The sequence below is a fragment of the Hippoglossus stenolepis genome, chromosome 17, assembly GCF_022539355.2.
Source record: "Hippoglossus stenolepis isolate QCI-W04-F060 chromosome 17, HSTE1.2, whole genome shotgun sequence".
Taxonomy (NCBI): Eukaryota; Metazoa; Chordata; class Actinopteri; order Pleuronectiformes; family Pleuronectidae; genus Hippoglossus; species Hippoglossus stenolepis.
In genome coordinates this window covers 6995315-7011997 of record NC_061499.1, presented here as the reverse complement: position 1 = coordinate 7011997, position 16683 = coordinate 6995315, and the positions used below count along the sequence as shown (strand labels likewise).

The following is a 16683-nucleotide window of genomic DNA, read 5'->3' as shown; positions in this document are numbered from 1 at the left end:
AATAAATATACACAAAAGGACCGACTGCACAAAATCTCTTGACAAAGTGCTTCATAGTTAGGTGTTAAGTCTCAGGAGAAACACACTCACTGAAACAAAAAAGGGAAAAGTAAAACTATAGATTTTTTCAGTTGTATGTGTTTGACCCGTTGCTTCTTACCATGCACTTTTCACACTGGATCATCAGTCCCTCGTCCTTGTACATTCCACAGATGCAACGGATGATGTCGTCGTCCTTGTCGTGGGACCCCGGCCCTCCTCCTCCGTGGCCGTGGTCCCGCTCCAGTGAATCCGAGCTGTCGGCCTCGCTGGCAGTCTCGCCCACGATCTCATCAATCTGGACGGCGGCTTCATGGCGAGCGCTGTAGTAGGCTTTCCGCAACCGACACACGTCCCTGCCCACTGATGACTTCCTGCCGTAATATTTCTGGTGGGAAAACAAGACGATCGTAAAAGAGCAGCTACTTCCTTTCTCTGCCAAAAACAATAAATTGTCAGGAAATCATTGTGAATCTGCTACTGAAGGTGTGTTCGGACACACAGCAGGATCTGGCAGACAGCATGAAGAGATGAGATAAATCTTACTAGAATAATGTACATTTGACTCCAGAATTACACCCTCATTGTTCAAACAGTCAGACCAGACTTCTCTGTGCAGAGCAACAGACAATTTGCTGCAGAACAAAGGTCATTGACTCAGAAAGTAGCATTTCCTCTGCAACTGCCAAAATTTCACCTACAGGGGCAACACCCAGCGGCTTTCAACTTAACAATAAACCACATTCCACTCACACATTTTTCAGTCTGCCAAAAAAAAAGGCCCCGGGACCCTGGGGTCAATCTAATTTAGACGTCCCCATCAAACTTCTATGAATGGGAACGTAAGCGCCTCTGAGAGGTTTCAAGTGGCACTCGTTTTAACTGCTACGCTATACAGATGTAAATAGAAAGGACCTGCTACGCGTCAGGAGTCATGCAGTTACATCCCATTAGGGAGGTTTTTGTGTGGGAAAGAAGAGAGGGAAGCGATGACTGAGTGGGAGGACGAACGCCTCGGAGCTGCACAGAAACAGCTTAAATTATCATTCTGATGAGGCCTCTTGATTTTGATTGAGCAAAGAATCTGGGATCATACTCGGGAGTTAGTGATGATGAAAACTGGATTCCGCAGCAGCTTTAGCTTTTATGCATTCATCACACATTTGTTTCTAATGATTGTTGGTTAAAAAACACACAGATATGTAACACATTGAGCGTTGAGTTAAAAGAAAAATAGTGTAAATTATGATCAACATGACAAATATAACGATGCTGGTACAAATTCATTAAAAAACAGATTTTTAGTTTGTTTGTCTGTTATCACCAGCTTATAGTTTCTTAATCCTTTCCCAGGAGAAGAAAATCCTCTTGAAGATCTCAACCTGCCTAGAAGAACCAAGAACTAAATGTTGTTCATGTAAAACAGCTCCAAATGTAAAATAAATCCCTGCTCCGAAGAAAGTATTCTTGTAACATTTAGGAACTATCAACATGATGATTATGTGGTTTAATAGCACGGATCAAAAAACCCTAGAGTGCAGCTTGGGCCGCAAGTTTCTGTCTGGTAGAAAAAAAGTCCAACCCCAACTTGACAGGCATTCTGTCTTTATGGTTTTGTTGTGGTGTCACAAATCACAGGCATGTGCAGCATAAAATATCAAGAGGGTAGCTCAACCAATGTGGCCGAACCCGACCTGAACCCGCACATCATTTAAAACACACTTCTTCCGAACCTAATATGTGTCACTTTACAAAACAAAGACACACTGAGTGCAACTAGAATTGGGGGTAGACATTTGTTGTTGCTGTTAATTAAAGAGTAAAATAAATAGAGAGAGACAGAGCGAGAGTGGGAGAAAGGGATCAGTGAATGAGAGAACAAAGTAAGTTAAAGGAGGAACAAAACTTCCCTTAAATACTCATCTTCTGGCAGCAACGTGTGCGGCTCAACTGACAGAACGATTTAAATTATGTATGAATGCAGAAGCAAATGCTCTTTCTGCAGTTTTCACTGTAAATAGAAGGGGATCGTCAACGCAGCCTACCTCGGCATTGCGGAACACTTTAAGCATGTCCATGTCGAACGCTTCAACGGTCTTGTAGTGGCCCGTGAGGATCTGCTTCTCGATGGTGCTCAGGTCCAGAGGGTCAGACACCTTCTCATAGTACTGGCTGTTCCTGATGATACAAACACAGTGGTGTTAGCCTCTGCAAATGTGGCTTTAATATGAAATACACGTCAGGTAGAGCAACAATAAGACAATGGGTCTACAGATGACATGAGCGGCACAGTGGAAATCAAACTCCCAACCACAACGGTGTATGGGCTGTTATTGTTTCGACACAGACGTGATTATATCAATACTGGATGAGAAATCAAAGCAGAGGATGTCATGGCTCAAAGCGTGCGGAGAAAGATAAAGTGTTAGACTATGTGGGCGTTGTACACTGATGGACCAGATAACACTGTGCTGTCTGGAAAACAGTCAAACATTATGAATGAACCAGGTGACATGCGGGTTTAAACTCGTACCTCTTCCGTGAAGGAAGATTCACCAGTGGAGCAGCAAGCGTCTGACCGGCGGAATCTGAGGGACAGAACCACATTAATGTCAACATCTTTTCTTTCACTACATTACCAAAGAGACAGATGAGTTTTAAAGGCCTGTTGAGGTGGAAAGTGGGGTCACATATTCAGCACCATTAACTGTTCTAGAATCAAACTCTACCTTCTCTGTGTGGCACCTGGTTGTTATTATCACTTGTTTCAAAGTAAGAGAAAACCATCCGTTTCTGGACATTGCTTGTGCATGTGTGCCAGCGATTGAAACAAAGGGGAAACTTCACAGAGGGCACCAGAATAAACAGACACAGCTGTGAATTTCTTTGGTTATCTATACATATTATCACTCTGTATATTCCTCCACTAAAGTAACTGACCCTTGTAGCTGGTGATCATGTCACAAATCTCTTTGAAGATGTGTGCGAGGCGAGCAGTGCGCGTGACTTCTGTGTTTTCCTCGGCAGCGGCGAGTCTCCGCGTACGAACCGACCGTGACGTCTGCAGAGCTGAGAACTGCGTCAGGAACACATCTGGAAACCAGGGATGAACAGAGCACATCAGGCTTTTTTTATTACAGTTCAGTCACCTCATTTCAGATCACATACGCTGATCAGTGAATATCTGCAGCCTGTGTTGAAAGAATTCAATCTGAAACATAACTTATCACTTATTTTGTGATTTAAAATTGAAATACTGATCTGCTCCAACATGTAGTTACATTCTCTGCAAATTGTGTGCAGCTTTATTGCTATAACACGTCTATCACATCTCAATTGTAGCCACTAAAACATTTTTCTTCACAAGCCTCTGCACACCTTTAAACTCACCCGACTTAATGTTGCCGTCGTCGCGGATGACTCCTCCCCAGCGTGTGTATATGGAAAGGCTGCTGGAGTCCCGCTCTCTCTCGCCCTCTCTCTTCAGCAGCTCCTGTTTTTCCCTCATCTTCTCCCAGTTCCTCAGGAGAAACACTCGGTGCTTCAGCACAAAGTTTCTGGTGAGCGAGGGAGAGAAAACAGTGTGAAGAAGACAGCTTGTGAATGTGCGCTCACACCTCATACTTGAAATAGCAAATATACAGATTGCTCTCTGGTGAAATTTGGTTTGATAAATTGGACACTTTAAAGACCACAATTCTATCAAGGAAGGCAGCACTAAATGCAATTTCAGATATTTAACCAAGTGCTGTTTTATACTGACATATTTCAATAAGTCATAGTTTGCATTTAAGCTTTGCAGGAATGCAATACAGACAAAACATGTTAATGATCACATGTGCACATGTTGTGAGTTCTGTTTCTCCTGTGTGTCACTTTGGTGTCAGTTTGTGTGTGTGTGTGTGTGCATGTGCTTACCTCTCTCTGTTGGACATGGGCTTCATGAGATGAGGGTAAAACTTGTTGCTGTCACTCGACTCTTCCTCCTGATAAAAAAGACAGTTGTACTAAAGCATTACTCTTGATTACTTTTACAACTCCTTTTTAAGTTTCTTGCTCAAACCTAAAATGAGTATGACTGAAAACCTATATTTAAAAAAAGACCATAAAATACATTTTAGGTCACACAATTCAACCTTAATTCAGAAGTATACCCTTTATGGTGTTCTGAGTTACTTTCTCAGACACCTTGGGTCCACTACGAGTACCTCTGAGACACAGACACATTCATGCCCTATAAAGACACGACACCTGATCTTTTATCAACTAGCAACTACAGATGAAAAGAAGTTTTACTTTAATTCAAAAACTGTGTGAAATTTTGCTATGAAAGACTCAAATGTTCTACACGTGAACTGATATAAACAAAAGTTCTTAGTATTTGTTCGTACATTCATTACTTACTCGTTTCTTGAGCTGGTGTTTGGATTTCCTTTTCTCCTTAAGTCGACCCAGCCGCCGAGTCCCTCCCGTCTTCGGAGGCAGGCCGTTAATGCGTTGGCTTTTCCCACCGATGATGCCGCGGCAGGTCTCTGAGCCACAGTTACACACTTGCTGTAGGGCAGAGAAAAGGACAGAGTTGTACTAAGCGGGAAAAGGGTCTGAAATTGAAGCTGCTGCGAGTACAGCTCTGAACAAAGTGTTATTCCGTGAAGAGGTCAAAGTGGTCGTTGGTGCTTCACCTGCTCTTCTGTGTTGAAGGAATGGAAGTTGTAGTCGTAGGTGAGCTCAGTGCCGCTGCTGATCTCCTTGAGGGCAAAGAGACCGATTCTGTAAACCCCGTTCACGGACCTAAGAGAGGAGGCACAGACACACAGAATAAGTACATGCGTAAAACTACTACAAACTACTGTGTATATGACAATATGAAGTCAAAGAAAACTCAATAAATAAGAGATATTTTTATACATTCCCCTTCTGGCTGTGGTGCAAAGGGCTAAAGTTTTGAACTGTCAGGAAGCAACTGGGTCTTGTACCAAAGAGGTTACATCCTCTCCCTCAAGTCAGGTTTTCAAGTTTCTGTCCCAACTTGAAAGTTAATGTTTAAATATTGATGTCAGAGAGACAATTTAAGTTAAGCCATTTTAAAATTGGAACAAAAAGAGAAAAGGACAGCCAGGTTTTCATTTGCTCGAATTGGCAACCTCTCAACACATCGGAATCCCCCCCCTTTTTTTCCTCCTTTCCAAACCAAGCAGTGCTCCAGGTTTTAGCCTTTCTTCTAAGAATAAAGTGCACTATTCTGCCTGCCAGCCACTTCATAATTTATTCCTTCTATAGGGGTAAAAAGCTGGTTCAGCGCATTGTCTTCAGGCACTACAGCTGTATCTAAGGCCCCGCTGCATGTAATCTCTCTTCTGTGACAAGATGGATGACTCGTCAGGCTTTGTGCTGAAAATCCTCCATCCTTGTGGTGCCTTTTATTTCAGCCCAGCCACTATACATTACACACACAGACTTGCACAGACCAGTGGCCTAGATTATGAGCAGGTCTACGCTGGAGGGTAGAGGGTACGGTTTGATAGTTGACTCTCAAGGTCGTTAGCAGTCCAAAATCAAATCCTCTCCAGTGACACGTGGCGCAGATTCACCAAACACAGGCAAACCGCGACGAAAGCAAAACCAAGCAGGTTTCACTTCATAACATCGTGCACAGCGAAGCCTGTTCTGCCAGGGCTCTGATTGCAGTGGATTTAGCCATGCTGTGAGAACAATCCCTCAGGAAACCAGTGAATTGTTTTGGCGTGGTGCAAGGCCTTTAAGCCATTTAGGTCTTTGAACACTGGCAGAGTGTGACAGAGGTGATCTCATCAGATTACCACCACAAAACCACATTAATAAGGTTAGGGTTTCCAGGCACAGCGTTCTCATTTACAACCAAGTGCACCTGCTACACGTGTCCCTTTTAGAGCTTGTGTATGATACCTAAACTAGGACAACACCATATTCACCAGCATCCACTGTGACGACTCAACCGTGTCCAAGGATAAAGGGATTTTGCTGCATCGCTGTGACAAATCCACACAACTTCCAAAAACTTCTAAACATAACAAAGAATTCCTGCAATAATAAGGGAATATAAAACTGATACAAATAAGGCCATTTACATGAATTAAAGTACACATGCTCAGTTCTTAAACTACACGAGTGAGGTGCTGAAAATATGAAATACACACGATACATTTTGTGGTTTAGATGGCCTTGTCTCTATTTTGATTCATCATTAGTTCTATGCTGAATATCTTACTGGTTTAATTCTGGTACTTCCAGTATAGTGAGTTTGCCTCTTGCAGCGTGAATATGAAATTACCCATCTCATCCAAATCATCAAGCCCACAAACGGAGAGCAATTAAGAGAAACTATCTAGTTAATGGGCTAGTTTATTTTCCAGTTCATTAACTTTAAACGCCAGAAGAATTTGGAAAACAAAATACTCAGCTTCTCCCACAACAACGATTCAGCAAATGTCTCACTGACACTTTCTGTCTCTTTCTTTTAACATTCACATATGAAGAACACAGCAGCACATTGTCTGGGTCCTACATGTTCATAATAGAAAAATGTGTTTGTTTGCAGTATATCGACACCAACATCTGCCTTTATTGCCAAAAGCTCTCGAGTCTCGTCGTCTGTCCAAGTTGACACATTTGCTGGCAGCTTCTACGTGTATGGCACCTCTTTTCCATTCGGAGTTATGTGTATTCTTACAGTTTTGCGTCTGCTGCATATTAGAATCATCATTTTTCCTGAGTTTTTCCTGCCATATTATCACATGGACATTATACTTGGGGGCCGGCAGGAGAAGTTCCAGAAAATGCCTGGAGCTACTGACTCAGACATTTGCGTACTTACACTCAGCCTCTCCAGAAAATGTAAGTGCATGTCTAAAAGCAGCTTATGTTGATGCACCAGGCAGCCCTTAAATCATAAACCCTTCTCTTATCGGACTCCTAATGGTCGGCTTTACCATTTACATAGTGTGAGTGAACGCAGTATGTTTGTATATATTGGCTCAATTATCCATCAGTAACAACTTATGGCTAATGCTTGTGCCTGAAATGGCTTAGACCAAATCTGTGTTTCTGTTAAGAACCCAAAGGCACCACAAGGACACAAGTCGGGAACTGGTGTAAAGCTGACAAGACACCCACCACTTCTGCATCTCACAGTTGGGATCACAGCTGTGGTTTATGAAGCGCGCCTCATTGCCCATTCGATAGCTGTCGATCACCATGCCGCTATCCAGGTTCAGACAGTAGTTGCCACTGTGGGAGAAGTACTGCTCCATCATTCGGCTCCTAAATCACGGAAAGAACAAAGAAGAAGAAGATTAAAAGAGAGGTTTTCACCCATTTCTAAATAAGTACTGAAAGGAAAAAGTGAAACAGGCAAAACAAGAGTACGAGAATATGCTAAATCATCTGACGTCCACATACATTTTTAAACAAGAATATCTTGCATAATATATCTCACCTGAACTCCTGTTCGCTAACAACCTCTCCCAGGTACTCAATGATAAATTGTCCAGAGCGGAGAGACTCCTTGGTGCGGATGCCCCAGCCCTTGCCCTCAGCGCGGAACCGCTCCAGACACTGGACCCAGTCGTGTTTCTGGATATGCTGGTTGTCACAGTACTCGCCACACGGACAGGTGCTTTGAGAGCACTCTGCAAAGCTCATCCTGGGAAAAACACAATTGAACACAAGTTAAATTTTAACTAAACAAAAGAACTCCAAAGCGTCATTGTGTATGAAAAAGCATCTTGGTTTTTGATAATAAATAGAATAACAATTTCTGCATGTGTCTTTACCTATTCAGGCATTCATCCAGGCAGCCTTTCTCAGCTGAGCCCTCAGGACCCCTACAGCTGCACGTCGTTGTTTCATATCCAGAGAGAGGCTTCACGTCCACATAGACATCTGTGACACAAACAGAAGATTACCACTTCACATTTAAAGTTGTGGCCAGCAGTGAGAGCATTAAGTATTTTTAATTCCTGTTTTGTAAACAACGCGCATGTAACTCATGACAACAAGAGTCAAAGCAACCGAGGGAGGGATCAACAGAGAAGTGGCAACAGAACTGACCAAGGGACAAGCCAGATACTCACTTGATCTGATCTTTTTATACAGGGGGACATCGGGCCTCTTGTAAAGCTGAAACACAACAACAGAAGAGTGAACACAAGGGCGTTTAATGACGAGCGGGTTGGGACTTTTTAAACTAGCCATCAGTTGCTCACTCCGAGAATGGAAAAACCCTAAAAAACAATTAGTACTCAATTTGATGGATCACCTGATCGTGTTTCCACAGCCATAAGATGTCGTAAGGCAACTGGAAATCAATACGCTTCTGTCGCAGGTACTTCCCTGTAAAAGAAAAGCAGGGGAAATGTAGAAGGAGGAAGTCATTTTTGACCACATACTGTACATTTATCACAGCTGTATTGACATACTGTATGTAAATAAGAAGTTTGACCTGTTGATGTAAATTTTGACATCTTGTAATGGCTGAAAATATACATTTGCGGTAACTGAAGAAGAAGTGTTCTCATGCACTGAAGTAAAAAAGTATTTACAGGTTTTACTCAACAAAGTTTGCATGATTAGAAACATTAGTTTTAGACTGATATTTCAATCTGGTATTAATTACATGGTCAAATCCTGTGTTTTACACATAAGAAATGCAGTGCAAAATGTGACCCAGACTCACCAACATGTATAGGAGCTGGAAACAACCCATAGTCATGTTCCCCAGGTATGTATTCTAGCTTCTCTTTCTTTAGCTGCAGAAGTTGACTCCGGGGACTAAAGGGTGAGGAGAAAAAGAGGGCAATGTAAAGAGAGATTTGATGCTGTCCAGACCTACTATATATATTGTGCTAGTATCTTAAAACCAATGAGATATTTTGATTTTGATTTCCTTGGCACTCACTCTTGTGTCTTGTACACGTCAGAGTAAAGACCCGCCTTCTGGAACTTCTTTTTTGGAGGTCTCGCTGGTCTCTTCTCCCGTTGGCTGGGTATGGAAATGGGTGGAGCTTGTTCCCTTGAGACAGTGCCTGGGCATTCTGGGGAGACGGGGCCATCTGGCTTGCTTTCCATTGAGCTAAAAATAGAACCATGACTTGGTTTCTAGTGGCAATTGGATGCAATAAATGTTCCTATATATACCAGCATTGAATCCACACATTAGTATTTACTGTGAATCACTGTCTGTGTACCAGAGCTGAAACTCTGAGCTGTAAAGGTTAACACGCAGAATAGTGAACAGTTGCTTACCCACGAAAATGCTGGAGCTCCTCCTGAGTAAGCCAGCTTCTTCCTGTCCCAGTTTTGGCCCTTGCCACCAGGTTTCCCAGGTTCTCCTCTCTGTCTGGCAGGCGCTCCTCAGTCTCTTCTACCTCCCCGTCCTCTTCTTCCTCTTCTTCTTCCTCCTCATCCCCGTCTCTCTCCCAGTGCTTCCTTTTCTGGCCTTTTCTACGCTGTCCCTGAACTACTGCCTCAATAGCATCAGTCACAGTGTCCCCCTCCCAGCCCCTGACCCCGGCAGGCCGTTCTCCCCCTCTGTCCCTTTGCCGGGTCGGGTTCAACTCAACGACAGGGGGTGGTGATGGCGGTGGGGAGGGTAACGGGTGTTTCCTGGGACGTCCGGGGCCCCTCTTCTTCACCACATTGTTTCCTGTACGAGCCTGTCTCTGCAGTTTCTTGGCACGTAGGATTTTGTTGACATGGTGCAGGCTGTGTTTGGATGGCTGTGCCCGGTGGGAGTGGTGGGGCAGGGAGGCATCCAGGCAGCAGTCCTGAGAGGGAGAGAGGCAGGAGGAGGAGGCCGAGCTGTGGGAGTGAAACAGAGAAGGCTGGTGATGGTGCTGCTGCCGGTGGTGCAGGGATCCTTCGGGACCTTCAGGGGTCGGGAGGGCAACACCTCTTGCCTGAATACTTGATGACCCTGTGGGAAAAAAAACACAGCAAACTAATGCTAAGAATATATAAAAGCACTCAGCACACATTCTTAGGATTTATGAGTGACACTAGCACTGCTGACACAGTCAACAGTCAGGAAACTGTGTGATAATGTCCCATGACTGTCTCAGCTGTGTCTCATCCAAACCACAAAGTCAACAGTAAGATTTGTTTGACAGAGCCAAACATCAGGTAATTGGTTAACACAGCATAACAGATCATATTATCCCTACTTGGCTGACATTTTAGACAGGCATTCAGTGGTAAATGAACGAGAGCAGCCTTTTCATTATTTACTTTAGCTTCTCTTAATTTTCTCTGACTCACGCCATCACCTTCCATCCTCAAAAATCTTTCTTTAAATCTCTCCCTTTTCTGTCCTTGAAAAAATATATTATATTGATACAAGGAAGCAAAGGGAAAACTGTTAAAGAAATAGTTAAATCATTAAAAATAATGTTTTGGGATTAATACATACTTAAATATTAGTGTAGTAAGTAGATCAAGACCATTCGTATTGTTTAGTCCTTGCTCAGTGAAAGAGGGTTCCCCCATGTCCCCATCTCCCTTTCACCTTTACTCCCTTTTTCCCCCACATCACTCTCTTCCCAACCTCTTCTGTTAGTGTGCATCCATCAGCCTCCATCATTCCCCACTTGTCTGGTGTCCCAGTCCACCTTTGACCTCCACTATCTCCATGATGCAGTCTGCGACTTCTGACTGACCCCAAGTCCTGAGCTATAATCCAGGATTACCCTGTCTTGGTTTAAACTGCACTATACAGCCTCTTACTGCCTCCCATCTCCCTCTGAGCCATGAACTTAAATATAACTCAATACTCACATTTAAACTCAAAGACAGACACATCACTGTTAGTCAGGGGGACACTGATGGTCTTACAGCGGCAGTAGCTCAGTCAAGGTGCTGGCTGAAGCTGAGGACTAGGCCTCACATTGTGGGTTTTTGAGGGAAATGTCTACTAAATATAGCATGTTAACAAAACACTCCACCCCTGCAGTAAGATGAGCACAGGCAGAAACGCTACATCTGCTCTGGCCATCCACACTCATAGTGGAGTCAGTTCAAATCATTACACATGTTTTCTTTATTTTTGCCAGAACTGTAACCACTCGTAAGAGCTACCAAATGTCAGACTGCGCATGCACAGGGGTCGTCACTGTTTCTTTCAAAAGGGATACTTTTCAGTAGCATTAAGTAGCATATTCCACTGAGTAATTTCTTTGTTCAGATGGGGGACAGCTGAGAGAGCTACAGAGACAGAGCTGATCATTTTCCAGTGATGTTTGATCCAACCACAACTGAGGTATAGATGGTTTCCGTGGTAATTCTCAACACTCGGAGGGATTTTCAAGAGACATAGAGCGTTCCCTGAGCAAAGATCAAGCAAGATTTCAGAGCCATCTGGCACATTGCCCACATAAATAGTCCTGGAATCAGGGCTGGATCTATCGGATTTCTACCTGTGCCGGTCTCACCATAGCTGTACCCAGCCATAAAGCTCATTAGCCAATCACATTCAGCCACAGGATTCTTGATACAACAACATCTGAACTATATTTGGAAAATGAAGTTGGTGCATAATTGACTCCAATAACCTTTCACAATGTCAAATTTATTTTAGGGATCAAATAATGTTATGCACTGAAGAGATTATCAAGCTCAAAAGTGCATCGAGCTACATGAATTATATGGAATTTAATAAAGTGTGAAGAAGGTCAAAGAACAAATAAATGCAAATAATTGCATGTAGCTGCTTCTTGTTTACTTTGCATGTTCTTTTTCATTACAGATTAGCTCTGCAGATTATGCTGTGTATGGAATATCAGTTTAAGAGTGAATGTTCACAGCTAATTGTTATTCATACATATACAACTTAACACAATCAAATTTGACTTACCCATCTCTCTCCTTTCTGCTGATGTTGAGCGGTCTTTCCTCATTGGCCGGTCCATGCGGGAAAAGCTGGAGCTCTCCGGGACAACCTCAGTCTTCCTGCTCCTGCCCCCCTTCAGCGTAGTGCGGGTGAGAGCAGATGCAAAGAGATTTGTGAAGTTTGGAGAATCATGGGCTCCAGGCTCGACATCCTCTGTGGGCGTGAGAGGCTCCTCGTCTTCGCTGTCCGAGCAGCCCGCTGGGTCTTCAGCCCGTCCCTCTGAGAAGGGACCCTGGCCAGGCATCACATGACCCCGTGAAAGCTTAGAGTAGTCTGCCTCAGAGCTGCCCATCCTGAACCAGGACTCCACTGGGTGGTGGCCTTTTGAGCTACTACCCAATGCGAGCCTGGAAGGGCCTAGACAGGACATTGAGCTCTCTTTGCGCTTGTACCTTTCTGCAGATGAGGTTGAGGAAGAAGAAGGGGAGTTGGCAGAGGTGGAAGCAGTTGGCTTGCTGGCACTGGTGCTGGTGCTGGAGGTGTCTCGTCCAAAGCGGCATCTTTGTAAAGACTCGGCCATTCCTAAACTGCCAACTCGCTCTCCTTTCCCTGATGCTCCACTGTCAGATATCCCTGCATTAGCCCGGCTCCCTGATCCACTTCTTGACGCTTCCTCTCTGTCCTCCTCTGCACAGCGCTCTCTGTGTTTGTGTCTGTGTTTGTGTTTGTGGTGCCAGTTGAAGGAAAGCTCAGAGGACATGGGTGGGTAAAGGACAGGGGACCTCGCTCCTCCAAGGAACTCCTGCCTAAGCAGCTTGTGTTTTTTCTTGTGAAATTTGGAGGGGTTCAGCAGGAGATGTGAGGGGTGATGATGATGCATATAAGATGTTGGGGGAGGAGGAGGGAAAGATGGTGAGTGGTGAGAGTGATGGGATTGGGCTGTGTGGGGTGCCTGGTGGTGTGGGTGGGGATAAAGAGCACTAGCTGCAGGATAGCCTCTGTAATAGCCCAACCCCAGGGGCCCAGAGGAGTAAGGAACGCTGTAGGAGGGGTGATAGAAGCCTCCACTGGACAGTGGGAATCCAAGCCCAGGTAAAAAAGGAACCTCAGACATGGACTCCCTCAGTTTTGGAGGCCGTCCCCGTTTCTTCTTCATGTCTGGTTTTCGAACATAGTGCAATGGGTCACAAGAGTATGCAGGATGGGAGTAGAAGCTACCAAAGTTTACTCTGAAGATTGTAGGCAGGAGGTCCCTGTGGACATAATGATGTGGAGGTGGGCCACCTGTGCCTCCTATGCCCCCGCCGGCCCTGCTCCCCACCCCTGGCCCTCTACTTGTTCCCGCACCTATGCCTATTCCACTGCCGAGCCGGTGCCCTGTGGTACGGTGTGCTATCCGTATTTCACTCAGTCTCACAACAATGTCATCCAACTCAGCAAGAAAGTCTGGGTCATGTCGGCGGGAGCGCAGTTGCAGATACTTCTTCTTGCGTTTCCTCTTTTGTCTTTTTAGCTTGTCGTAGCCAGGACACCCGTGGCTGCGGCGTTTACATTTGTGCTTATGTTTCTCCTTGTGTCCCAATAAAGAAGCGGCGGGGGCTGCTGGGTGAGGTCTCCGGGGATCAGGTGATGACCTCGCCCCATGAGGTGATGGAGAGGGTGAGGGATGTTCCATGAGCACAGCAGAGTGTCGCCGCCTGCCTCTAGAATTAAGTCCCACTCCTGGACCCATGGCTGAACTGATGACCCCTGGCATTAATAATCCACTGCCCATCCCAGGTGGCAAGCCAATTGCACCCAAGCCACCCGCTCCTCCCACTTTCTCACCACGGTCAGAAGTGCTGTTATTATCCGTTCCTATACCACTGTCACTAGGCACTGTCTCCTCGCTGTGTGACTCACTGACTGGTGATGGAGTGGCTTCTTTTAGCTCACTGAGGGGGGCAGGGGAGGTGGGATGAAGCGGCCGAGGAGGGGAAAGCTTACGATAATGGTAGTGCTGCCTATAATGGTGGTGGTGATGATGGTATCCTCTGTAAGATGCCTTTTTCTGGGAAGCTGCTGTGGCCATAGATGACGATGTCGAGCCCAGCCCTGTGTTACGAGGATTAGGGGCAGAAAAAGTTGGGGGGGAGAAGGAGAATGTGTTGTGGCTATGATGGGAGTTAGCATAGTGAGCATGACCTGCAAAGTGCACTGAGCCCGGCTCCACAAAGCTGGCATCACTGATGGGACTGTGACCTCCACTAGACTGCGAAAGGGAAGGAGAGGGGAAGACTTCTGAAGAGAGCGGGTGCTGTTGATGGTGATGGAGAGGGGAAGTGGTGTTTGGGGAGAGGAAAGGTTCTTGTGGAGGCGTAGCTGAGGAATTTGACGCTGCTTTTGGTTTACGGCCTCTCCTCTTACCCATATATATTGTGCCCTTTTTACTGACATTAATTTGTGGCCCTAGTTTTCCCCCAAAAGAAGCTGCCAGAGAGGACAACGATTGGGTCGTAGCTTCCACCGAACCAACCACCCCACTGGGAGGGCCTTTGGGGGGTTCCTCTGGTCTTGGGCCTAACAGGATTTGACTGAGAATGCGTTTCCTTTTCACACTTTTCATCTTATTGATCTTGCCTATAATAGTTTTCATGATGAGCTGCCCATTTCCTTTACTGCGGAACCGTTTCTCTCCCATGTCTCCTGACTCTGGAGCCAATGTGGGAGGCTGACCCTCCTGTGGTAAGGTAGGGGGAAGGCGCTTGGGACGTCCACGTTTTCTAGGCATGGGCTTAGGGGGGTTGAAGTCCACCTCTGGGTGAAGAACAGGTGGGTCCTGCTCTTCTTTGGACTTTAGTAGAGATGAAAAGACCTTGGAGGGGGCTAGCTTGTTAGGTGGGTGCCCATGGGCCAGGGCATCAAGCCTTGGCATTTTGGACTTTGGCCTTCCCCTTTTCTTAGGCTGACATGGGAAAAGCTGTGACACTGGACTTTGTGGCACAGGATTTGGTTTGACCTTATTTGGGTTGGGAGGCCGGCCCACTGGTCTTTTAACAGGTGGCAACACTGTTTCCAAGCTTGAACATAAAGGCATGGTGGTTTTGCTCTGGTCGAAGGGACTGTCGTGGCCTGTTCTTTGACTGTGCGTCTTGTTCATAAGACGGGACCAGCGGGGTTTCCTTCCCCTGCGTTTTTTAAGGGGTTTGCTGTCCTGCTCTGCAGGAGAGTCTATGGAGGAATCAGGAGAGTCGTCTCTAAGCGGCGTCTGTGGACCTTCATCACCATCTGGATCTAATGGAGAAGGTGCCCTTTGTCTCACAGGCTCAGGGAGACTGATAGTCCGGCCAGGTCGACTACCATCCCGGTTGGGACTGCGCTTACTTGGACTAGAGCTCTTCCCCCTCTCAACCCGCAGTGACTGATTATTACCCCCCTTGTCCTTCCCTTCTGGCTTTCCTGTTCCTGTTTGGGGAGGGCACTTGGTTAAGTCTCTGGGGCTGTCCCTGTCCTGCTCCAGTTCACTTGCACTGCTTTCCTCTGCTAGTGCAGGACTCTCACGCGCATGGTGTCCTTGCGAGGGAACCGGGGATCCCAGGTGACTCACTGCACTCACTGTCCTCTGCTCGGCTGAGGTGGTGGAAGAGGATGAAATAGGACAGGATGGCAAGGATGCTGCGTGGGGTTGGCAGTGAGCAGGACGCGACTGGGCCTTAGAAATGCTACTGTTGCTGTTGTCACTGATACTGTCTTTTGAAATGGCTGACAGGCGATTATTGCCATACGTGAGTGCTGGGCTGCTGCTGCGACTACTGCTGTTGCTGCTGCTCATGCTGTTGCTGATGTGGTTACCGCTGCTGCTACTTGCTTTCCCAGCCCCATCTGTGTCCTCCTTTCTCAGCGGTGAATTTTCCATAACACTGTCTTTGTTCCTAGAACCATACGGCCGACCAGGTGGTCGTGATACGGGAGGTGGTGGAGAAAGGTGGACCATTCTTGAGTACGTGTTCCTATTGGCCATAGCCCTGTCTCGCTGTTTGGCTGTGGGGGCCATGAAGCCTGAGTTTGGGAGAGGAGGAGTGGAGTCAGTCTTTGTGGGTTTGGCTGGCTTTGGGGTCTTTGTTGGTGGACATGTCGCTATGAGTTGAGCTAATTTCTCAGTGACTGTGGGTGCTCCCCAGCTTTGGAGATTCTTGTCCTTGTCTCTCTGACTTTCAGTACTGTAGGCGTATTGGGGCAGTTTTGCACCTTCAAAACTGGGTTCTTTTGATGCAGGTAGTGGTGGAGAAGGTGAGGATGTCCTGGGGTTGAGTTGTGGATTCGGTGCTTTCTTCGAAGAGGAATGCGTTTTACTGTCTGGAGGAGAGCGGTGAAGGTTGAGGGGTCTCTCAGATGTGGTGGCTGCTGCTTTTGAGTCTGGCTTTGTGTCAGCCTTGCTATCTATCTTTGGTGAACCCTGGAAAAAAAGACACAACAAGATAGCAAGTGAATAATTAAAACTAATAAGTGGTAACTGATGAATAACTTTTGTATTTAGAAATACACTTATTAGACGGATGTATCTAAAAAGACTCTAAACACACTCAAGTCATAAGCTGTCAAAGCTAATATCTAATGACACATTAGAGAGGGTGGTGCTAACACATCCGGCCAGAGACACTCTCAGCTGCAAGTATAAACTATCAATAAACAATAGGTTTTTTACCCCTTTCTAAAATTTCAATTCATTGTTGAGATTTTTCTGTCCAAAGCTGTTTTCTGGGCATATCCAGGGGGGGGGGTTGTTACACTCAACTCAATAACAT

The 16683-nt window shown here is 45.7% G+C and overlaps 1 protein-coding gene across 4 annotated transcripts in view; it reads right to left on the bottom strand.

Moving 5' to 3' along the window:
• The window catches only part of ash1l (ash1 (absent, small, or homeotic)-like (Drosophila)), a 28392-nt gene that overhangs the window by 6341 nt on the left and 5368 nt on the right, over positions 1 to 16683 (bottom strand). For all 4 annotated transcript variants that reach the window (XM_035183381.2, XM_035183377.2, XM_035183380.2 and 1 more), the window contains 17 exons: positions 11924 to 16334; positions 9322 to 9991; positions 8975 to 9148; positions 8753 to 8847; positions 8336 to 8409; positions 8151 to 8196; positions 7851 to 7959; positions 7514 to 7720; positions 7192 to 7338; positions 4722 to 4830; positions 4444 to 4593; positions 3958 to 4025; positions 3430 to 3596; positions 2980 to 3132; positions 2573 to 2627; positions 2085 to 2217; positions 161 to 427 (listed from right to left, as the gene is read on the bottom strand). In XM_035183381.2, the coding sequence (XP_035039272.2) occupies positions 161 to 427; positions 2085 to 2217; positions 2573 to 2627; positions 2980 to 3132; positions 3430 to 3596; positions 3958 to 4025; positions 4444 to 4593; positions 4722 to 4830; positions 7192 to 7338; positions 7514 to 7720; positions 7851 to 7959; positions 8151 to 8196; positions 8336 to 8409; positions 8753 to 8847; positions 8975 to 9148; positions 9322 to 9991; positions 11924 to 16334 (7035 nt within the window). The remainder of the gene's footprint in view (positions 1 to 160; positions 428 to 2084; positions 2218 to 2572; positions 2628 to 2979; positions 3133 to 3429; positions 3597 to 3957; positions 4026 to 4443; positions 4594 to 4721; positions 4831 to 7191; positions 7339 to 7513; positions 7721 to 7850; positions 7960 to 8150; positions 8197 to 8335; positions 8410 to 8752; positions 8848 to 8974; positions 9149 to 9321; positions 9992 to 11923; positions 16335 to 16683) is intronic.